Source organism: Akanthomyces muscarius, chromosome 1 (assembly GCF_028009165.1).
Source record: "Akanthomyces muscarius strain Ve6 chromosome 1, whole genome shotgun sequence".
Classification (NCBI taxonomy): domain Eukaryota; kingdom Fungi; phylum Ascomycota; class Sordariomycetes; order Hypocreales; family Cordycipitaceae; genus Akanthomyces; species Akanthomyces muscarius.
Genome location: NC_079241.1, coordinates 5,174,644 through 5,197,039, shown reverse-complemented (window position 1 = coordinate 5,197,039; position 22,396 = coordinate 5,174,644). Strand labels below are relative to the sequence as shown.

The 22,396-nt window shown below is 56.0% G+C and overlaps 8 protein-coding genes across 8 annotated transcripts; 7 read left to right on the top strand and 1 right to left on the bottom strand.

The window, feature by feature from the left end:
• Positions 1-132: 132 nt before the first annotated feature.
• Positions 133-2,475, top strand: LMH87_006757 (uncharacterized protein; the record flags this gene model as incomplete). The annotated part of the gene is made up of 1 exon (XM_056204694.1): positions 133-2,475. One exon carries the CDS (start codon positions 133-135, stop codon positions 2,473-2,475), a length of 2,343 nt encoding a protein of 780 aa, XP_056060025.1.
• Positions 2,476-3,110: 635 nt separating this feature from the next.
• On the bottom strand, positions 3,111-6,113 carry LMH87_006756 (uncharacterized protein; the record flags this gene model as incomplete). The annotated part of the gene is made up of 2 exons (XM_056204693.1): positions 3,111-4,960; positions 5,012-6,113. The coding sequence occupies 2 exons, from the start codon at positions 6,111-6,113 to the stop codon at positions 3,111-3,113; spliced, it is 2,952 nt and encodes a 983-aa protein (XP_056060024.1).
• A 1,691-nt stretch (positions 6,114-7,804) lies between these two features.
• Positions 7,805-9,734, top strand: LMH87_006755 (uncharacterized protein; the record flags this gene model as incomplete). The annotated part of the gene is made up of 2 exons (XM_056204692.1): positions 7,805-8,407; positions 8,466-9,734. The coding sequence occupies 2 exons, from the start codon at positions 7,805-7,807 to the stop codon at positions 9,732-9,734; spliced, it is 1,872 nt and encodes a 623-aa protein (XP_056060023.1).
• A 413-nt stretch (positions 9,735-10,147) lies between these two features.
• On the top strand, positions 10,148-10,982 carry LMH87_006754 (uncharacterized protein; the record flags this gene model as incomplete). Its single annotated transcript, XM_056204691.1, has 4 exons — positions 10,148-10,150; positions 10,210-10,223; positions 10,286-10,300; positions 10,487-10,982. 4 exons carry the CDS (start codon positions 10,148-10,150, stop codon positions 10,980-10,982), a joined length of 528 nt encoding a protein of 175 aa, XP_056060022.1.
• Positions 10,983-11,344: 362 nt separating this feature from the next.
• Positions 11,345-12,254, top strand: LMH87_006753 (uncharacterized protein; the record flags this gene model as incomplete). Its single annotated transcript, XM_056204690.1, has 2 exons — positions 11,345-11,997; positions 12,056-12,254. The coding sequence occupies 2 exons, from the start codon at positions 11,345-11,347 to the stop codon at positions 12,252-12,254; spliced, it is 852 nt and encodes a 283-aa protein (XP_056060021.1).
• Positions 12,255-13,288: 1,034 nt separating this feature from the next.
• Positions 13,289-15,425, top strand: LMH87_006752 (uncharacterized protein; the record flags this gene model as incomplete). Its single annotated transcript, XM_056204689.1, has 2 exons — positions 13,289-13,798; positions 13,890-15,425. 2 exons carry the CDS (start codon positions 13,289-13,291, stop codon positions 15,423-15,425), a joined length of 2,046 nt encoding a protein of 681 aa, XP_056060020.1.
• Positions 15,426-18,089: 2,664 nt separating this feature from the next.
• LMH87_006751 (uncharacterized protein) lies at positions 18,090-18,885 on the top strand (the record flags this gene model as incomplete). Its single annotated transcript, XM_056204688.1, has 3 exons — positions 18,090-18,290; positions 18,564-18,646; positions 18,726-18,885. The coding sequence occupies 3 exons, from the start codon at positions 18,090-18,092 to the stop codon at positions 18,883-18,885; spliced, it is 444 nt and encodes a 147-aa protein (XP_056060019.1).
• A 406-nt stretch (positions 18,886-19,291) lies between these two features.
• Positions 19,292-22,234, top strand: LMH87_006750 (uncharacterized protein; the record flags this gene model as incomplete). The annotated part of the gene is made up of 1 exon (XM_056204686.1): positions 19,292-22,234. One exon carries the CDS (start codon positions 19,292-19,294, stop codon positions 22,232-22,234), a length of 2,943 nt encoding a protein of 980 aa, XP_056060018.1.
• Positions 22,235-22,396: the final 162 nt, after the last annotated feature.

Here is a 22,396-nt window from a genome sequence, read left to right as displayed (position 1 = left end):
CGAAAATTTTTGGACGCCCATTGTTTCGCCCAGAAAGCTGCAGGCGGCCACTTGCAAATTCATACCAAGTCTCTCCCAGCACCGAGGGCCAGTTCAATTCGCCCACTCGCGAATTGCAAAATACTGCCCACCATGGGACCCTCCAAGAAGAACCTCAAGGCCACCAAAAAGTTCGAGTCGAAACACTTGCAGGGTGTTCTTGACCGGAGAAAGGTGACTGCCAAGATCAAGCAGAAGCACCAGATCAAGGACAAGCTGAAGCAGCGCAAAGCCAAGGATGCAGAGTTCTACGGCAAGGACGGCAAGCCGCGCGCGCGCGGCGGCCCCAAGGACAGACAGGTCAATGACATGAGTGTCGACGACTTTTTCAAGGGCGGCTTCGAGGATATCATCGACGACGACAAGGACGCCAAGGCCAAGCTGGGCAAGAGAAAGCGTGACGAGGCCAAAGGAGATGCCGAGGGTGACGCAAGCGAATCAGATGCTGTTGAAGCGCAGCCCGTTGCCAGCGACAGCGAAGACGGCGCCGACTTTGACGATGCTGGCATGAACCAGGACGCTATGGACGCGCTCGCCGAAAAGGACCCCGAATTCTACAAGTTCTTAAAAGAAAACGATCCCGACGCGCTCGACTTTGACGACAACGCTGATCTGGCCGAGGTGGATGAGCTGAGCGCGGGTGAGGAGTCCGAAGAGGAGGAGGAACAGCCCAAGAAGAAGCAAAAGAAGGCCAAGAACGGCGCGGCAGAGGAGGACGAGGCTGAAGGCGAAAGCAAGGAACTCACCACATCTATCGTGGCTGGCTGGCGCACATCTATGGAGGAGAACAAGTCTCTGCGTGCGACGAGACAAGTCGTTCTCGCGTTCCGCTGTGCGGCCCATCTCAATGAAGACGACATTGACGAGGACTCGCAGCAAAAATGGACCATCAACAGCCCCGAAGTGTTCAACGACATTCTCGTGCTCGCTCTGCGCGAGATTCCCGTCGTCATCAACCACCACCTCCCTGTCAAGGAGTCCGCCTCGGGCCGCGTCTACGTCCAGACGGACAGCAAAAAGTTCAGCACCCTCTCGCTGCTCCTCAAGACGTACACGTCAGCCCTCATGCACCTCCTCGGCACGCTGTCCGACGACCGCACGCTGAAGCTGACGCTCTCTGCCATCACGCCGATCCTGCCGTACCTCCTCTCGTTCAAGAAGCTCGTCAAGGCGCTGGCCAAGGCCGTCGTCAGCTTTTGGGCGCAGCCCGCGAGCTCGGAGACGACACGCATCACGGCGTTCCTGGTGCTGCGCCGCCTCGTCACCATCGGCGACAAGGGGATCCGCGAGGTGGTCCTCAAGGCCGTGTACCAGGGCCTCGTGCAGGGCTGCCGCATCACTAACCACAACACTATCCAGGGCATCAACCTGATGAAGAACTCGGCCGCCGAGCTCTGGGGCATCGACCCGTCCGTCGGCTACACCACCGCCTTCAGCTTCATCCGCCAGCTCGCCATCCACCTGCGCAACAGCATCGTGCACAACAAGAACGACTCGTTCCGCATGGTCTACAACTGGCAGTTTACGCACTCGCTCGACTTTTGGTCCTGCGTCCTCGCCTACCACTGCACGCCCGAGAAGGAGGCCGAGGCCGGCAAGGAGAGCCAGCTCAAGCTCCTCGTCTACCCGCTCGTGCAGGTCACCCTCGGCGCCATGCGCCTCATCCCCACGGCGCTCTACTTCCCGCTCCGCTTCCACCTCGTTCGCGCCCTGCTGCGCACGTCGCGCGCCACCGACACGTACATCCCGCTGGCCTCGCCGCTGCTCGAGGTCCTCGCCTCGGCCGAGATGAAGAAGCCGCCCAAGAACACGACCCTCAAGGCCTTTGACTTTGCCGTCGCCTACAAGGCCTCCAAGGCGTACCTGCGCACGCGCGTCTACCAGGACGGCGTCGGCGAGCAGGTCGTCGAGCTCCTCGGCGAGTTCATGCACCTCTGGAGCCGCTCCATCGCCTTCCCCGAGCTCGCCCTCCCCGTCGTCATCCAGCTCAAGCGCTGGCTCAAGCAGTCGCGCTCCCGCGCCCAGGGCAACAAGAACGGCAAGCTCGGCGCGCAGCTCGTCCTCCTCGTGCAGAAGCTCGAGGCCAACGCAAAGTTTGTCGAGACGCAGCGCACCAAGGTCGACTTTGCGCCCAACAACCGCACAAAGGTGGACGGCTTCCTGCGCGAGCTCGACGCCGCCAAGACGCCGCTCGGCGCCTACATCATCGGCCAGCGCAAGTCGCGCGCGGAAAAGGCAAAGGTCCTCGACGAGGCCCGCAAGGACGACGACAAGAAGCGCAGAGAGGATGAAAAGGCGGCGCTCGAGGACGACGTCGACATGATGGACTCGGACGAGGACATGGAGGTGGACGACGAAGAGGACGATGAGGAGGACGAGTTTGACCTGGAAGATGAGGAAGATGACGAGGAGGAAGAGGGCGAGGATGATGAGTAGTGTCGGCAATATAGCAATAAAACATGTAAACCGGAGTTAGGCTGTATATACATCAAAAGGATACCTCGATTTTTTTTTCTTTTCCTACAACATTACGTTTCTGCACAGATGTGAATACAAATATGAAGGAAAGCATTTTAAAATTCGAAACAAGAAACGGAGCTAGGTCTTCGATACACTCATTCCTAGTCGCAAGGAGGCAAGCCCAGAAGTTGGGGCAAGGACAATAATATATACAACAATGTAGGCGACAGGCAGCGATACTGCCCGACCAAGGCCTTGCGCCACAAGATCGATCCAATAACCCTGGCTCGGAAACAAAAAAGCAAAAACGCCAGCTTCCTGTAATGTATGCCTGTCAGGAGCAGTTCCAACAAAAGCCACCCCGAAGAAGGGACAAAATCCAAAATGCAAATGCCAAAAACGCCCCAAGATTAGTTCCACCCTGTCTTGCTGTACTCCAGAAACCTCCCAACCCAGAAAAAAGACGAAAAATCTCCTTTGAAACCCGGTTCGCCTCCTTTCCACATGCAGTCGTTTAAATAAAACACCTATAATGTTCGCTATTCATGATGCCACAAAGAGAGAAAAAGGAAGCTCCCCCTTTTTGTTCCCTCGATCCGGGTGGTTGGCTTTCAATGAAGGCCATCCCAGGTCAGCTGATCGGTGACGTCGCGGACAGACATGCCAGTAATGTTGAGGACAGTCATCTCGAGCTGCTCCTCCGACATGGCCTGCCCAGCAGCTTTCTGGCCCTCGAGAACGTCGTACAGGCTGTAAATCTGGTCGTTCTTGACTTCGAGGCTCTTGAGGAGGCTGCGGATATTCTCGGCGAGCGCTACGCGATCCCGTTTGCCAGTCGCCTTGTCGCGGCTGCTGTACTGGCTTTGCAGCTGCGAGAGCTCAAACTGCAGATGGCGCGACTCGTCCTCTAGGCCCTTGATGACGAGGGCCAGAGCGTGGCCTGGGGACTGCGATGGACGCATCGTCGGGTCCTCGACCGAGAGGTCGCGGTCAGTCACGGGAACGGGTCGAGGCACAGTAATGCGCTTCTTGCCCGCAGCGAGCTCGGTAGATGTGCTGCGGTGCGAGGTGATGCGGGTGCAGACGATGCAGTTGCTGCAGCTGTGCTCGCAGAGGCCGTCGAGCACACGTCTCGCGTCGCTAGACAGCGCATGGCCGGTGCTTTGGTGGATGCTCTTAGTCGTGCCGGTCGTGAGGTCAGCCTCAATGGTGACATTCTTCGTCTTGCGAGGGTGAGGGGTCTGCTCGCGGTTGCCGATGGGCTTGAAATTTCCCTGCACAGGAACGCTCAGCTCCACCACCTGGTCCTGGGTTACTCCCGTGTCCAGAGACAGCGGCCCCGTAGTCTCGTCGAAATCGCTATAGTTTTCAAAACGAGCTTTCGGTGCTTGGCGTGAGGTAGATCGACGCTTGCTGCCTTGGTTTGCAGCAGTTTTCAGCACTCCAGGCTTGGAGGGGTTAGGAAAGATCGCCTTTTGGGCCTGCTCGTTGGCGGCTTGGCTCTTCTTCTGAGGTGCGTTGACGTTCTGGTTTGTGTTCATCACAGATTCTGTGTAGTCGGCACCCGTAACGTTCTGGCTTTGGCCAGTCATGTCCAAGAGATCAGGCAGCTCCTTGGTCTCAGTGGGCCCTTCCGGGCCAGAGATGTTGGTATCGACTGTCATCTCAGGCATGAACATACCAGCAGTAGTGTTCTCGGTGTCAAAGTTTGCCTTGGGGGCCGGGCGGTAGTGATCAATTTGCTCTTTGAGGAAGCCGACTTCCTCCTTGAGTTTGAGATTCTCTTCGTGCAATTCGTGAATGCTGCGCTCAAAGCCAGAGTTCTCGCGTCTGAGAATCTTGTTGTCATTAAAGTACTTCTCGTTGTGTCGTACAAGACTCTGGTTGTCCTCTCGGAGGGAAACGAGATCCTCATTTTGCTTGCGAAGAGCATCAAGCTCCTCGCGAGCAGCATCTAGCTCATGCTGCACCTCGTCAAGGTCCTCATTGAGAACATCGTTGTTGTCATAGTGGGTCTTGCTGGTACGGAGTGACTTGTTTTCGGCAAGCAAAGACTGCTGTTGCTGGCGCAGGCGGTCATTTTCAGAGCGCATGCCATCCATCTCCAACTGGAGCGATTGCAGCTCACTTTCGAGCTTGTCGTTGTCGTCGCGCAGGGACGAATTCTCCAGCTCAAGCGCGTCGCGACTGTGAGTGACAGCGACAATATCTCGGCGCAGAGTATCGTTGTCTTGGCGAACTTGCTCGGATGAGTCCAGTTGCTTCTGCGAGGTCTCTAGAGCCTTTTCCTTGACGGTAAGCTTACGGGTTAGCTTGTTGATATCATCGCACGCCTCCTGCAACCTGGTGAGCACACGATCCCTTTCGTGTGTCATGGAGTCGTTGGCAATCTCGCTGGTGCTGAGTTTGCGTGTAGCCTGGTCTAGCCGGGTCTGCAAGCTGGCAATCTCGGATCGCAGTCCTGTAGCATGTTAGTGCAAGAGCATGCAGTGTTTAGCTTTGGGGTACGTACGAGTATTCGAATCATTACCGTGGCTCCCATGGTAGCCTTTGTCTGGGTTCTGGCCCTTTTCCTTCAACTGAGCCTCAAGCCTGTCCACTTGCTGTTGCAAGTTCGCGGCATATTCTTGCACTTTTTCATGGTGCTCTTGAAGAGAGACAATCTCGTCGCGGATCATATCCATGGAGACAAAGATTCTTTCTTCCTCCTTGGGGACCTTGAGCGAGTCAACGGCAACGTGTGCTGCAACAGCGGGGCTAGCCTGCTTGTCGTGGACTTTGCCCTGCTTGACGAAAATGGGGACGCCATTCTTCATGGAGCCACTGAAGCGAAGGGTGCCGGTGACAAAGTCACCGAGATGAGAGACATCGGGCATGAAGAAGGAACGCGCGTTGGCGCCGTGGTTGGGACTGGCCACTGAGTTGGGAGAAGGAGGCACTGCAGTAAAGCTGGATTTGGCAGAGGAACCATTGGGAGACGAGCCATTAGCTCCTGACATGTGCCTTTGGTCGGCGTGTTTGGGACTGCCGGAAGCTCTGCGCAGACGATCCAGAGCTTCGGAGATGGAGGGCCGCCTTTGCAAGAGCGGCGCAGGCTCTGAAGGGGCGCGAGCATGGGCGCGCGAAATGGGGCTGAGGTGACGATTGTTGAGGGAGAGAGCGGCGGCAGGCGATTTGGTCAGAAGGATGGAGAGATCGGTTTCGTCGTCGGCGCGAGGCTGCATCTCGGCGCGCTTGCGCTTGGAGCCTTCCCAAATGTCTCGCGTGGAGTCTTCTTGAAGAAACTTGAAGGGGGCAGGGTTGTGGTTTTCCTTGAGAGGTTGCGTGTCGTTGTCGATAAAGGCAGATTTGGGCTTGGAGAAGTACTCGGGCCACTTGCGATGGGCGGCTTCCCAGTTGACGGGAAATTTCTTGCCGCCGGTGACGCGGGCAATGTCGTCGTTCAATCTGCGAGTCGACTCGCCGTCGGGGTCGGAGAAGACAGAGGTCATGGTCGGGCTGACGGTGCCGTGGGAGCCGGTGGAGGAAGGGGGCGAGTTGAAAGGGTTCTCGCGGTTTGCGTGCATCTCGCGCAGGATGCGAGAGCGGTAGCGCTGAGCAACGTCCGTCTCCATGGCTTCTGCGACGCGTACGGCGCGGTGCCGGGGTATCTCGAGACGAACGGGGGCAAGTGCTGGTGGTGTTGCCGGGAACTTGGTCGAGGCTATTGCATGAAGCTGGTCAATTCGGATCAAATACTGATAAATGCTTTGTAGAGGAGACGGAAAGCAGACAAGAAACGCGTATGAGCTATGCAGATGGGGATTGAAGACGACGATGTCCAGGATGCGAGAAAGTGTCAGTAGAGCGAGCGGGTGAGGCGGGTGGAGCCTAGCGCTTCTGTTTTGGGAGCAAAGTAAACAAACCTGCGGGACGCGGCGGTTTATTTTAGTGGGCGCGCCGCCGCCGCTGGAGCATGTGTTGTGCAACTCGCCGTGAAATTAATGTGACGTCCATCTTTTTTGCATTAAAATGTGTATTGATGGAAATATTACAGATATCCTACTATGACTTAAAAAAATCTGCGTGGCCCAGAGATTACAGCCCATCGTAACGTGCTTAGCTGCGCGATGCTGTATCAACATCCAAACACAAAATCAAATCCCGAATTCAATAAAAATACAGGTAAAATTCGTTACAATTCTCTTAGTACTCTGGTATCTTTCTTGTCCCAAAATCATCTGTTGGTGGTCGGATACCCTCACCCTAGGACACTGCAAGTCGGCGCATTATCGGGGCTCAACCAATTCACCAACTACCGCTCATCAATCTCTGATAAATCGCACATATTGCAGGCTACACAGGCTAGTTAGTTATATCTAAAACACATGCCATCCAAACTCAGTCGAATCCTCTGCAGCGCATTTCTCTCCCGTCTGTGCTACTAACCCCGGCGCCGCCAAATCCATCCAAGACTCAGCTGTACCACCAACTACACCAACCAACCCATTTACATTTACTCCAACAAGTTTTCGCAACCCAGATTCCTTCCACAAAGTAACAAAGTCAGATGCACGCTGCCTTGGCCCCTGCATTCACTCGCTTACCCACCACCTGACATGCTGCAGTGAGATGCTTGGCGCAGCCATGATACTTCAAAGAGATGCACTACTCAATAGTTGCTGGTACTTTCTTACCACACAACCACACCACCACTACGGCTGGTTGCATTACCCCTCATTATCACGGCTCCCATTACTGTTCCGCCCAGCCCACATCATTAACTTCCCCGCGGTGCGGAGAAGAACAATGAGAATAGGGCCGAGACTTTTGCCACTAACCGGTTTAATGAAGCCAAGCTCAAGACTCTACGCTCCAGGCTAAAGATGCAATGAAACCTGGCTCATCGCCCTGCAGCCACGCTAACCCAAGCTCACGCAGCTCAACCTTCCAATTTGGGCTGTCCCGGCCGTGCTCCCTCACACCTTCTCTAACTTCTCCTCTGTGGGGGTGGTATCATATGCTGGCCTATTGAGCCGTCATTCGACCGAATACTCAATACCTCAATGTCATTGCGCTGCCTCTACCTAGGCTCACCACCGACGCCGCGAACCAAAGCCGATACTACGAGCACGGCTGGCCTTCTGACCCTGCCGGCACACACCCGGCATCAGAACCCGGCCGAAATTATTGAGTGCCATGTTACACCTGGAGCTGCATTGCATGCACAGTGTATCTCAGTGCCTTGATGCTGCAGAGGGTCTTGGGCTGGTAGTCAGCTGTCGGGACGTTACCTTGCTACGGGGACACGGCACATAGAGACGTGATGCTCAGCCATATTAATATTTCTTCCGCCTGCCCCCTCCTAGCTCACAATGGGACCGTAATCCAGACTCTGGGCGGCCGTGAGATCGCGTTTGGGTTTCGCCTTTTGACTCAGATACACACCATGGCTGTATCGTTACTTGCAATCATTCTTTACGGCCTCGCGGCCTTGCCCAGTGCATCGGCTGTCACTAACACGCGCTACTGTTCTGTGCTTGAAAGCGCCAGCTCCTCGTCCGAGTGCCGCTCCCTGCCGAATAATTTCCTTCAAGAACGAGTTGCTTCCGCTTCTGCGTCTGCTACAGCATTCGCATCTTCGGGTTCGACTCCGGACATCACCATTTTGCAAAACACATTCAAGGCTCTTGCCGACTTGCAGAATGATTATTTCAAGCAGGCCAAAAATAACTGGCCCGATTCTATTGACTGGACTGGTGCCGTCGTCCAGACCATTGTTTCGGGCACCATGTCGACTCTGACCCAGTCCCTCGATGCTGCCGTACCAGGCCAGGACTGGAAACAAAAGGAAAACCTGCTTTCCTTCCTGCATGAACAAATAGTCAGCTACTATTTTGGCCAGCAAGCAGACAGAATCCTCACCGAGGTATGGGCAATCAACTTGCCCTGCTGGGATGTAAAGGTTGCTGACATGTGTCTTACAGGCGTACGACGATGTGCTCTGGGTCGTCCTTGGCTGGATCGAGGCCATCAAGTTCCGTCGTCTTCACGAAGACTTGCACTACCCCGACGGGGGCTTCAGCGACAAGTCTATCCCGGAGGACATTACTCAAGCTGTTAAAACCATGACCTGGCATGGTCAGTTCTGGGTTGACAGCTTTGCGCAGCGCTCCAACGACTTTTGGGATTATGCAACCCAGGGATGGGACACCAAACTTTGCAACGGCGGCATGACTTGGAACCCGCGACTGGAAACTTACAAGAATGCCATTACCAACGAGCTGTACATTGCTGGCTCCATTTCCATGTATCAGTATTTTCCCGGCGATCGCCTCAATGGCACTGGATCGCATGACGCGCGCCATCTGCAGGCCGCCAAAGACGGCTACAAATGGCTGACGAATGTCAACATGACGAATGGCCAGGGCCTATTCGTTGATGGCTTCCACATCAACCACAACATTCCAGGCAACACCAAGTGTGACCAGCGCGACGAAATGGTCTACACATACAACCAAGGCGTCGTCTTGACGGGAAACCGTGGCCTATTTAGCGTGACTGGGGATCCATCTTACATCGAAGACGGCCATGAGTTTGTCAAATCTGTCATTGCTGCCACGGGGTGGGATCTACAATCCGGAACGCCTGTCGATAGCCTGAGCAGTGGGAAACTCCCTCCCTGGCATGGCCTTGGCCGCTATGGGTTCATGGAGGACCAGTGTGATGCCTCTGCTACATGCTCACAAGATTCGCAGACCTTCAAGGGCATATACTTTCATCACTTGACTGCATTCTGCAGGCCCCTTGAACTGACACATGGCAATACCAAGGTCAACGAACAAGCTCTTATGCAAGTCCGACGGGCACACGCCGCGTCATGCCGCACTTATATCGACTGGGTCAAGCACAATGCCGATGCAGCACTGAAGACGAGAGACGGCAACGGTCACTTTGGCATGTGGTGGGGAGCCAACGTGTTCAATGTGAATGCGGCGCGCTCTGCTGACGGTATTGATCACTTCGCTGCCAACAAGACAGATTACCGCAACGAAGGAACGCCACGTAACGCGGTCTGGGGCGTGCAAGATGTGTTTGTGCCCGGCGGAGGTAATGCTACCGCCAGCGCTAGCGGCCAGACTTCCTCGGCCGGCTCGGGCGACCCCAACAGTCGCGGTCGCGGTCGCACGGTCGAGACACAAGCTGGTGGCCTGGCTCTGCTGCGAGCGTACTGGGAAATTTCTCAGTCTTCATAGAGAGTGCGCCGTGGCAAGGACTGGGCTATTTGGAATAGTTGGGGCTATGCGTGCGGCGGGTGCGAAAATAATTTGTGTCTGATGGCTAAATAAGTGCTTATTGGACATGATAGCAGCAAATACTCTGTGGTTCTAGGAAGTTCTTCTCCTTTGCGATATCCGATGTTGTAACCCCGGACAAAACCTGTTTTCTTCGGCCTCGGTCCCGAGACTGTTCGGTGCTGCACTGGCACTAACACGCGAGTGCGAGAAGCAAGCGAGAAAAGAACGAAAAGCACGCGAGTGCGAGCCTTGTAAGGCTGCTTTTTGGCGGGACTTTGGACCTCGTGGGGGCAAATCGCAGGCAGCAGACTACTGTCATCGCTAGTCTATTTTAGATTTGCTGCAAAGAGTATCCGTGTAGTGTCGGATGTATGGTTGGTGGCTGAGTGCCAGCCAGAGCAGCCGCGTCATCGAGGCGTACCACGAGGCGTAGGGCAGCGTAATCATGTAAGTTGATTCGCGGGGGCCGATACCAGCTTGCGTATGAAGTATGCAGCTTACGATTTAAGTATTTGGAAGTCTCGGTATATAATCTTGGACTTCGTTCTTTTCAGACGTGGTTTCTTTTTCTATTTTATTATCACAGCAATTCACTCAACGACGCCTCGAAACATCCGGCTTACCCTACGCTACTTACCTCAGCACATTGTCGCAAGCTGCAAGCCTTTTGAAGATCGCAATTTGAGACCCCTTCTTTTGTTAGATTACAGAATCTTGTTATACAAAGGCAACTACTTTACCGTCACAATGGTTGTCGGAATCCTCGTTGCTGTGTGCGCCGGCATCGCCATCTGCCACACCCACCACAAGAGGCAGCGCATCAACGCCTTTAAGCGTGAATACGTGGCGCACAACGGGCCTCTCAGCAAGGAGGAGTGGAAGCAGCTGTGCCACGAGCACAAGCAGGCGCGCAAGGCCGAGAAACACGCTCGCAAGGCTGAACGGCACACGCGCCGCGCCGACCGCCGCGGCTGCTGCTGGCGAACCTCGCTGCCGGCTGCTCTGCCTGCGCCGCCGGCGCCGGCGCTGGCACCGGCTCCGGAGATGGATGTCAAGTACGCTTACGATAACGGCGACGGCGACATGGCCGAAAAGTACTTCCAGGCACCGAGCCAGAGAGTGATTCAGATTCCGGTGCAGGGCCCGGATGAGCCTCCCGCGTACATGATGCCGGGGTCGATGACTGCGCTGCCGGAGAAGATGTAAGGCGCACGGCGGAACGACGAGGACGGACTGGCCGTTTGCAAATTGCGTGTACACTATCGCTGCGGCTTTTTTTTGCTCTACTTGATTTGCTTTATGGAAGAATTAGCTTAGACATGAGACGGAATTAATACAATGAACTTTCTACTCAACTGTCAAATTTTGTGTGAACTGGGGTCCAAAACACGGGACATCGACATGAGAAATACGAGGCCAGGGATGCGCCGCCTGACGTCACTAGCTGATTACATGACGGTCTCGACGACAATTCCTTGAGAGCCATCGATTCTTAATCCGCGATCACCAATGACATATTATGAGTAGGAAGTTTATCCGGCTACAACTACTGCATACTTAAAGTAGCAATGGCAAACACCACGCCCTCGCTCATGGAGCGGGTTCTGTACCCAATGAAGGCACCCTCGCGGCGTCGCGATCCCGCGTACCCCATGCAGGTCCTCTGCCTGGGCCTCTCGCGCAGCGGCACCGACTCGCTGCGCAACGCCCTGACAATCCTGGGCTACCGCGACGTCTACCACGGGTTCGTCATCACCGCCCGGCAGCGCTCAGACTGCGCGTTTTGGGTGCCGCTGATGCGGCGCAAGCTGGGCGGCGGCAGTAGCTCGGACGACGTGCAGCCGCTGCCCGACTTCGACTCGGTGCTGGGCCGCGCCACGGCCGTGACGGACGGGCCGGCCAACGTCTTTGGCGAGGAGCTGATGCGGTACTACCCAGACGCGCGGGTGGTGCTGAACCGGCGGCGCGACGCGGACGCGTGGTCCGCGAGCATGGAGCGGACGTGCCTGCAGGTGTTTGGCTGGCCGATGTGGACGCTGAGCTGGTTCGACGCGGGGATATGCTGGCTGTGGTGGAACTTTGACCTCGTCATGCGCGGGTACTACGGCGGCGACTTTGCGAGGAACGGGAGGAGGGTGGCGGAGCGGCACTATGCGAGCCTGGAGGAGAGTTTGCAAAGGCAGGACCGGGACTTTCTGGACTGGAGCGTGGAAGACGGCTGGTGCGTAGTTTCTACAAGCAATGATGTTCCGTGGACTGGCTGGCTGACTTTGCGATAGGGAACCGTTGTGCGAGTTTCTGGGCAAACCAGTACCGAGTGTCCCGTTTCCGTCCGGGAATAAAGGAAGCGGGGAGTTTCAAGACAACATGGAAGAGGCGACCAAGGATCTTGTCATGAATGCTCTTCTGAATATGAGCATCTGCGTTGGTGGCTTGGTGGTGGCTGGTGGATTAGCGGTTTGGAGCATGAGACGTTAGAGGCAGTAAACACGTGTCAAAATGAAGCCATGGATAGAAATGCTTCCTTGCCAAGACAACGAGCTTGTGATGTTGCCTTTGTTATGATGCCGCAGAAGGCATCACATGGTGCAGGGTAACGAATCGCGGTGCTTGCGCATGCTGCGTTTGCACGCCGATTGGGCGGAAATGCGGACGGACCAGGAGCTTATCTGCTGTGCGTATCTTGGTGAGCTATATGATGTAGTAGATGCAGTAGTTGCCGAGTTTATATTTGCCGAATTCGAAGATGCAACGGGTAGCATCTGATGCAGAGGTGGATGTCGTGGGGTTGGTGGTGCGGATAGATTCGGGGCGAGCCATGCAGGTAGATTTGGAGCGCTCTGACTGGCGGCAGTTTCATCATGCACATTGCGAAAAAGAAGCGTCTGCATTGATTTTGCAGTTGGGCACATGCTATTTGCCGAACGGTCTAGGTGGAACAGCTCGTTGTCGCACCAAAGAACAAGCAAAAAGGCGGTATAACGAGCCACGATGCTGGTCATGACATGACAGGACCCTGCAGCATTGCCGATTGTGGTGCGGTTGAATGTTTTTAGTGGACGTTGGCGTTGGTTTGGGGAGCATCGCCCACTGACAGCGCGCTGATTTGGTACTTTAAGCCCTGTCTCGAGGGTCAAGTACCCAATGCCCCGCCAAAAATGTTTTTTTTTTCTGTCTTGGTTCCCCTCCGCCGGCACCGGAACCCGCCTAGCACGTCACAAGCTCCCGCCCAAGCAAGTCTAGCACCTCACCATGGCAGCCCATCTGACTTGCTAAACCATATCTGCACTGGAGGATGAACGGTTATGACAAAGGGAAATGCCAAAGTCGGACGCCACTGTTCTAGTGAACACGCGAAGGAGGGCCTTGTGGAAGGGAAAGAGACGCGTGGCTGGACATTTATACGGCAGACGAGACCACATTGTAAAAAAAGAAAACAGAAACAGACCAGACAAGACAACATTGAGAAAACTCAACCGTGACTCAACCCAGTATCGCATCGGTGGAGAGCCATGGGTGTCTGGAGCGAAACCGCTACGATTCCGCCCGGCCGCGCAGAGATGCAGCCGCCGACCAAGGAGCAGCCCGCTAAGTTTATTACCAGCATCCGTGCTCCAGGGCCTGTGCCTGGGCCTGCCCGCAGTGAGTCGGAGCGGCCCCGGCCCCAGCTGCTGCGCCGCCCCAGCGATTGGCTTTCTCAACTTTTGTTATCAACCAGCGACTGGCCGCTCTCAACACCACCACACCACAAACTGTCCATCGACACCGACCCCTTTGACATGCCCTCGCTCAATGGCTTCGCGGCGCCAGACGGCGTCTCTGAGCAGACGAATGGCAATGGCACCCACGCACAGCAGCAGCACAACGGCAACGGCCTCGAGCACCGGCCCAAGACGCCCATCAACTCGGCCATGGCCTTGACCGAGTACAGCGTCTGCCCCTCGCCGCCATCGGAGACGGCGCAGACCAAGATCAAGCAGATTGTTCCCCCCGAGTTTTTGCTGCCAGACGGCTACCCCGACGTACGTATATTAATCGAATACTACATTGTAGCATATTACAATTCTACCAACTTAATTTGTCGATCCATTGCATTTCTAACATTGTCTCCAGTACCTCCGCATGATCCTCTCCGCCACCTCGCGCATCTACGAAGCCTGCAAGGCCACACCGCTCACCCACGCCGTCAACCTCTCCAACCGTCTCGAGTGCAACGTCCTGCTCAAGCGCGAAGATGAGCAGCCCGTCTTCAGCTTCAAGCTGCGCGGCGCCTACAACAAGATGGCGCACCTGGACCCCGCGCAGTCGTGGAAGGGCGTCGTGTGCTGCTCGGCCGGCAACCACGCGCAGGGCGTCGCCTACTCGGCGCGCAAGCTCAAAATCCCCGCCACCATCATCATGCCCGAGGGCACGCCGAGCATCAAGCACACCAACGTCGCCCGCCTCGGCGGCCACGTCGTCCTGCACGGCCCGGACTTTGACGCCGCCAAGGAGGAGTGCGCGCGCCGCGCCGCCCAGGACGGCCTCATCAACATCCCGCCCTTTGACGACCCCTACGTCATTGCCGGCCAGGGCACCATCGGCAACGAGCTCTTTGCCCAGGTCAACATGGCCAAGGTCGAGGCCATCTTCTGCGGCGTCGGCGGCGGCGGGCTCATTGCCGGCATCGGCGTCTACGTCAAGCGCATGGCGCCCCATGTCAAGATTATCGGCGTCGAGGCCCACGACGCCAATGCAATGGCCCAATCGCTCAAAAAGGGCGAGCGCGTCATCTTGAAAGAGGTCGGTCTGTTTGCCGACGGTGCCGCCGTCAAGTCGGTCGGCGAGGAGCCTTTTCGCTTGGCGAAAGAGGTCGTCGACGACGTTATTGAAGTCAGCACCGACGAAATCTGCGCCGCCATCAAGGACATGTACGACGACACACGGTCCGGGCTCGAGCCCGCCGGCGCGCTGCCCATTGCCGGCCTGAAAAAGTACGCCGCGCGCTTCCCGTCGCAGGACCCCAAGCGCAGCCTCATCGCCATCACCTCGGGCGCCAACATGAATTTCGACCGGCTGCGCTTCGTCGCCGAGCGCGCGACGCTCGGCGAGGGCAAGGAGGTGCTGCTCGCGTGCAAGATCCCCGAGAAGCCGGGCGCCTTTGCGCAGCTCATCGAGACCATCATGCCGCGGCCCGTGACCGAGTTCTCGTACCGCTACGCCGAGGGCGGCGTCGCCAACATCCTCATCGGCATATCCCTGACGGCGCCCGTCGCGCAGCGCGCCGACGAGCTGCGGCGGCTGCTCGCGCGCATCCGCGACGAGGGCACCTGCACGAGCGTCACCGACCTCTCGAGCGACGAGCTCGCCAAGAGCCACGTCCGCTACCTCAACGGCGGCCGCGCCGGCGTCGCCCACGAGAAGCTCTTCATGTTTACCTTTCCCGAGCGGCCCGGCGCGCTCGAGCGCTTCCTGCTCGCCGTCCGGCCCAAGTTCAACATCACCCTCTTCCAGTACCGCAACTACGGCGGCGACGTCGCCAAGATCCTCGCCGGCATCGCGTGCCCCGACGAGGAGCTGCCGGAGCTGCTGGACTTTTTAAAAGAGCTGGGCTATCCGTTCCGGAACTGCTCGGATTCGGAAGTGTACAAGACGTTCTTGCGGACTTAGATGACCGTCATGGAGGGATTCTTCTTTTGCAACGGATTTCAAAGGCGTTATTTCGGCGAATTTCATGTCATTTCTTTCTTCATACTACGGAGGGCTGGGGATGTGCTGGCATGATGAGACGGCTGCTGAGGAACAGGGCCTGAAAAGTTTTTGGCTCCGAAAGCGAGCTTTATCTGTGTTAGAATGAATGGTATTCATCACTAGAGGTTTTGGGTGTGACTTGATAAGCCTACGCTGCGAATTTTATCTTTGAATGCCAAAACGGGTGCAAATGCGTGTTGCTGGTTGCAAAACAGGTGGGATGTATCTATCTGCGCTGGACACTAGACCAACAAAAGCAAGCGTGCCACTCAGTCGCCAATGCATGTCTGAGAAATGATTCGGCCCATTACACCCGGCTGCGCCGCCCGGTTATCCCAACGGGTAAACGGTGAAGCCGCACATGGTTGTGTGCCTCCCGGGCCTGCGCGAAAGCTCAGGTGAGACTTGCATGGACGCCGAGGGCTGCTTACGGGCATGTGAGGGCGCCGCCAGAAGCCCTTCACACCAGGCGCACAGTTTTATGCCCACAAGTCAGTCTTGCGCACAGAAAAATCTACGTCTGGTCGCTTCCGATTGGCAGTGCGATATCTGGGTGGTGGCAAACTCGGGCTCTCAGTTTGGCACTCGGAGGCGCCGCCTGACGAGTCTATCAATCAACAAAAGTAGACGAGGCAGAGCAGTTCGTGGCGGGCGCTTCAAATGCCGAACGAAGTTGCTGCTTACTGGTGCCGGACAGTTTTCGGTCACAGATTGCAGAATGATAAGCCGCAGAGGGAAAGCGACTCGGGTCTCGTTTATTGTGCGGTTTGCACAGCCATGCTTACAGTGGTGCATGTACTGGTACACGGGAAGTCGGCCGCTTGTCGATGATCTTGCTCTGCGGTAGTTGGCTTTTTTCTTCACCAGGAAGTTTTCACGTAGCCTTGTGGCAGACATCTGAAAAGGAAAGAAAAAGGACCCCTGCTCAGGAAAATGCGCCAGGGCCACCGTACAGGGCCAAGTTGGTACCAGTAGGCCCGGCAGGGCGGGACGGAGTTTCCAGGCGCGTTCCATCAGGCTTCTCTCGGCAGGGGTTGCTGGTCGTGCGTCAAGGCCGTCGGGCCAGCATGCGCCCTGTGCTTTTTATTTGCGAACGGGAGGGTTAACTAGTTACTGGTAGTTACTGGTAGCAGCGCTTGCTGGGCTTGCTGGGATCAGGGGTTTGCTTTGTTCTCTGATGTCCAAGTATCTTTATTCGCATCAAACATGAGGTTTCTGGTGCCAGATGCGATTGTCGTTGCACGAGGCCGGGGCCGCCGCCCCGTGCTACGCGGCCCGGGACGCTGCTACAAACCACTTTTGCATGATCTTGTGTTTCGTTGCAGAGTAGCTAACGCTAACTAGTACGAGAAAGCGAGCGGTCCAGCGTTGATAGGTATATTCGCTGCCAAGCAGCAATGTCTTGGTCGAGTCGGTGCTGTGCAGCTTGACATGGTGGATGATAACTACCGTCGGCAATAATGCTAGTTCTGAGTAGATCTGCGGCTATTGTTGGACTTGGTGGGAAACATTTGCGGTCTTTGTATGGTGGCAATCGCAAGTGACTGAGCCTCCGTGGTTTCTGCACCTCTCGTCGGCATGCTGCCAAGGCTGTGTAGAACACTCAAAGTCTCCGTCGCCGTGTCATGAGTTGCGCTTCGCGATTAAGGTTCTCAACGCCATCGCGATCGTAATAGTCCAATTTTTTCCCGAGATACTGTCCGCAAGCGAGCAGCAGAGGGGAAATCCATGTGGGTTTGAAGTTGGTGGAGGTGGAGAGAGACTGGCAACTGAGCATGTGCTACGGCGCTGTCTTGGGGTGCAACTTGCAAGGGCGTTTCTGCACCTAGGCACTGGACTAACAGAGTGGAAGGCGCTACCTTACCCCGGCGACCCCTGGAAAAGGAGCCCCTCCAGGCGGCGCCCCTCTCCTCTGAAAAGGCCCCTCCTTGCCTCCAACAGAAGTTTCCAAGCCCCGCCGGCCTACCTTGTACCTAGGTACCTACCTACCTACAGTGACTCCAGGTAATTCCGAGCGCTAATGTATGGTGATTTGGTGGCAGTTCGCTCGGAATTACCTTCAACCCACTGTAGGAGTGCTAGGTAGTGCCACGGTGCCTGTAGGCTGTCTGCTGCAGGACCACCTAAGGTACCTACCTAGGCCTGGGAGAGGCTGTGAGCTGCACCGACAGGCATGGAGTCTCCCAGCAAGCCGGGTCGACATGTTTGCCACGCCGAGAGCCACTTTGTGGTTGCCTCCGACTCATTAGGCATGTTGCATCTGATGAATGTACAATGCTGCCAGATTCATCTCAGATATTTCATGCCAGCACAACCACATGGGTATAAGATGGATAGGCTGCGGCCGACAAGTTCAGCATAATTCCAGTCCCCCACTCTGTTCCCCAAAATAAGTCCCCTCAGAAATCTCCAAAGCCCGCTCGCTAGAGGCACCAGCCGCCGCCCGCCCACTCAGCCCTCTGCCAGCTGTCTGTGTTGTCTGTCTCCCTGGGAAGCTGCCAGCTGCCAGCTGCCAGCTGCCACCATTGTGCTCTCCCCTCCCCTGCCCTCCCCTCCTCAGGTTAAGCTTTCTACACATCCTCAATGCGGACAACCGCTTCCTTTACACGCATCAAGCCTTTCTCACTCTGCAGCGTTTTGCAAAACCCCATCGCCCCATCGCCCCATCGCCGACTGCCTCTCCTTTACAAAGCACACACTGCCAAACGCCAACACCAGCGCCCTGCCGCCGCCACTGCTCCTCACATCGGCCCCACGCTGCAGAGCCCGGCCTCGCTCTTATTAGTTCGCCTGGGCCTGCAACCTGTGCCTGCCTGCACACATCACACGCACCAGGCTTAATCCAAATCAACCCGAACTGGGCGACGATCAGCCTAAAACCGTACCCTACCTAGGCCGCCAGCCCAGCTTGTCCTTGACCACTATTGGCGCTGACGCAGAGACCCCTCCTCCAACCGCCGGCGCCGATACCTGCTCTTACCCTTTCGAGCTCCTCCCACATTCCCATTCTGTGGCTCATCTTCTCTTCCTCGCTGCGCTGCTGCATTGATTTTCCAGCGAGGCTACCGATTCCACTGCCAACACCTGGCGCCCGTCATTGACCTCTGCCGTGCCTCTTCCCAAGGCAAGCCCCACGACCTGTCAGTGCTGCCGTCTACCTAGCAGGATCGGTCTGCCTGTCATCATGTACCTAAGCTAACCCGGGCTTACCAACAACAGTCGACGACCTTGGCTTGAATCGCACGCGACACACGTCACCATTGCTGCGCCCAACTGCCTCCAGCATCCAAAGCTCAACATCCAAATTTCTCTCCTCGCCGTGCCGCCTGGCAATGCCATGAGCTCCATCGTATCCTCGTCTTCACCACGATACCTCTGACCAGTGTCCGCGCAACCGTCAGCTGGCCGACGCAAGTTGCCGTCTGTGTCACGCCCCAGATCGCCGCGCATCCTCTTGTCCACATCTCGACAGCCAGACCTACATCTCGAAAACGAGAGCGCCCTTGTCGCGGACCTTCGAATCTACACTATAACTGGCAGAGAAGAGCTGGAAGGAGCATGCGCAACTCGCCACAGCCGGACTCTCAATTGCCTTAGCTCCCCAGATATATACGCTGCAGCTACCCACGGTGCGATCAGCATCTGCCAACGCCTCGCTTGCAGTCGGCCCTTTGTTGTCTAAAAGCAAACGGCCCGCAGGCGCCACTCTGCGCTCCCGAGCCCTCAAGCTCTAGCGCAGGAACTCGGCCGCTCGCCCTTTGTCGCCTCATATACCAGCATCCACAATGCGGCGGAATCGTTCCTCTGGCTCCTCGTCGCCATTCAGAGCCTTGGCTCACCATCAGCCGCCCAGCGCCTCAGGAGACCCCGTCTCCCTCATTCGCTCTTTCAATGTCGAGACAAATCCAGCCCGCCCCATACGACCCTCACCCCTCACAGCATCTACCATTCGTGATATGCCCCTCGACTTGGTGGATCGCCTACGGTCATTTCCACTCTTTCAATCCGCACCTGAAGACTTTCTTGTGGAAATTGGCAACCACTTGAAACCCCAGGTTCAAGCTGCAAACGACCATGTCGTCACCGAGGGAGACGACGCAAAGGCCATGTACTGGCTCGTCCGCGGCGTCGTCGCTGTCACCTCTCGGGATGGCGAGGCAGTTTATGCGGAGCTCAAGTCTGGAGCTTTCTTTGGCGAGATTGGTGTCTTGATGGACGTGCCCAGAACAGCCACCATTGTCGCCAGAACAAAGTGTCTACTCTTCATCTTGAAGAAGGAGGACCTGCAGACAATCATGCCCAAGTTTCCGCTTATGGAGCAAGCCATTCGCGAAGAAGCACAGGAGCGTCTGACCCTCTTGAAGAAGAAGCGACAAGAAGGCAACTCTCTAGTAAAGTCTCCCAGCGGCGAACTCGGAACACGAATCGCAGCCCCCGGCGAGGTGTCGCGAGGCGAGACCGGCGCTCTCAAAGATGGTACCGTTGTAAACTCCAAAAAGCGCAAATCTCCGAGTCCAGGCATCATTGAGGACCCAGCCGTTGGTAGCGCCATTGGCAGCGGATACGTCAACATTCGCCATACTCTCCGCGAACTACCCCTCTTCTCCAACCTCCCCAACGAGATCCTCCATTTCCTCGGCCTCAGCGCCCGACCTAAAATGTACCCGCCCTTCAAGGACATCGTCAAGCAAGGGACGTCTGGTAGCGAAATCTTCTTCATTGTTCAGGGAGAGGCCGAGGTCATCCACCACTCCGCCAAAGACTCGTCAAACAAAGATATGCGTATTCCCAAGAGACCTCGACTCAAAGCAGGCCAATACTTTGGTGAGGTCTCTAGTCTGGGACTCTCGCGAGAAAGAACCGCCACTGTGCGATCGATCACTACCGTGGAATGCTTGATGATACCAGGCGACACGCTGGATGAGCTCTGGCGCCGGTGCCCGGCAGATATCAGGGCCCAGGTCGAAGAAACAGCCCGAACAAGATTAAACCAGAAAGGAGACGACGTTGAAATGACCGATGCCGACGATAAACTTCGTTCAGCATACTCTGACCCACCAACACCATCTACACCTACAAAGCCACAGCCGCCACACCTCACGCTGACGAACTCATCCAAGCCGGCCTCACCTACCAAAGATGACTCAGATCGCATGGAGCCCAAGGATCCTGATCCCTTCTTGAGCGTCAACATGGAAAATTTGCGCAACAGAAGGCGTCACTCTCTGGCGCCGCCTATTCCAACTCCTGACCACTCCAGCAGATTGAACGGTGGTCTACCTTCGCCAGACGGTACAACGCTCAAATTTGCCTTTTCACGAACCTCACTCGACTCTGATCTGCCTTCAAAGCGCGCGAGAAGAAGCTCCCGCCCAGTATCTGGGTCAACAGGCCCTGTGCTCTCCGACCCCATTCTCGTCCGCATATTTGAATATTTTGACGTTGTCGAGCTACTCAAACTTCGCATTGTGAATAGCCACTGGCGACGAATCATTACGACGCATCAAGATGTATGCCGAAACGTTGACTTGTCCACATACAACCGGCATGTTACGGATCAGGTTCTTACGCAAGTTTTGGCACCATTCATTGGCACCAGAGCGAGAAGCGTTGATCTCAACAATTGTTTTCATATTAGCGACGATGGCTTCTCGACTCTGTGGAAGAGCTGCGGCAAGAATGTCCGATCCTGGAAGATGCGATCAGTGTGGGATGTGTCGGCCAGCCAAATTCTGGATATGAGCGAGAACGCCAAGGAGCTACAGGAAGTCGACTGGAGCAACTGCCGCAAAGTCGGCGACAACCTCCTCGGACGTGTCGTCGGTTGGGTGGTTCCGGAGCATTCACCAACAATGCAGAAGAGGGTCGTGCCACATTCGAACAAGAAGTCGAGATCACGACACCACGCCGAACCGGTCAACGAGAATCCTCCTCCGCCGGGCACCGTGATTGGGTGCCCCAAGCTTAATACGTTGAACCTTTCTTACTGCAAACATATCACCGACCGATCGATGGCTCACCTAGCCGCACACGCATCGGACCGGATACGTTCACTTTCACTTACACGATGTACATCCATAACAGATGCGGGATTCCAGTCTTGGGCGCAATACAAATTCGAAAAGTTGACGCAGCTTTGCCTCGCAGATTGCACATATTTATCTGATCACGCAATCGTTGCGCTGGTCAATGCTGCCAAGAGTCTGACACACCTCGACCTCTCATTCTGCTGCGCTTTATCGGATACAGCGACAGAAGTGGTAGCACTCGGACTTCCAAAACTGCGTGAGCTGCGCTTGGCGTTTTGCGGCAGTGCGGTCAGTGACGCCAGCCTGCAGACCATCGCGTTGCATTTACCCGAATTGGAAGGCCTGAGCGTACGTGGGTGCGTGCGGGTGACTGGAAAGGGCGTGGAGAGTTTGGTCAAGGAATGTACTTGGCTGGGCTGGCTTGACGTGAGCCAATGTCGAAACCTAGAAGGCTGGCTCCGGAGTGGCGGCCCTATGAAATGGGGCTCTTCGACTCAGGCACAGAGCGAATGGTCGTCAGACGAAGAGGACGAAGCGCCGAGCTTCAGTCCGCCGAGCTTTGGACCCAAGGTGATGAGCGTTAATAAGCTCACCAGCACATCGAGCTTTGCGCGACGCTCAGGGCTAGGAGGAATGGAAAGAAGAACACGAAAGCCTGTGAAATTTATTGTGGAAAAGGGCTCGCTTGGGCTGAGATAGAGTCAAGGTGAGGAGGGCTGGATGACATGACTTACAAGGTTAGGGAACAGAAAAGGGAGATGATACCCAAACAGCTGTACTTTTTGTAGAAGACGGGGACCAATTGGATATAATATTTACGATAATATGACTCGAATCTACAAATTGGAATTTATAATGCAT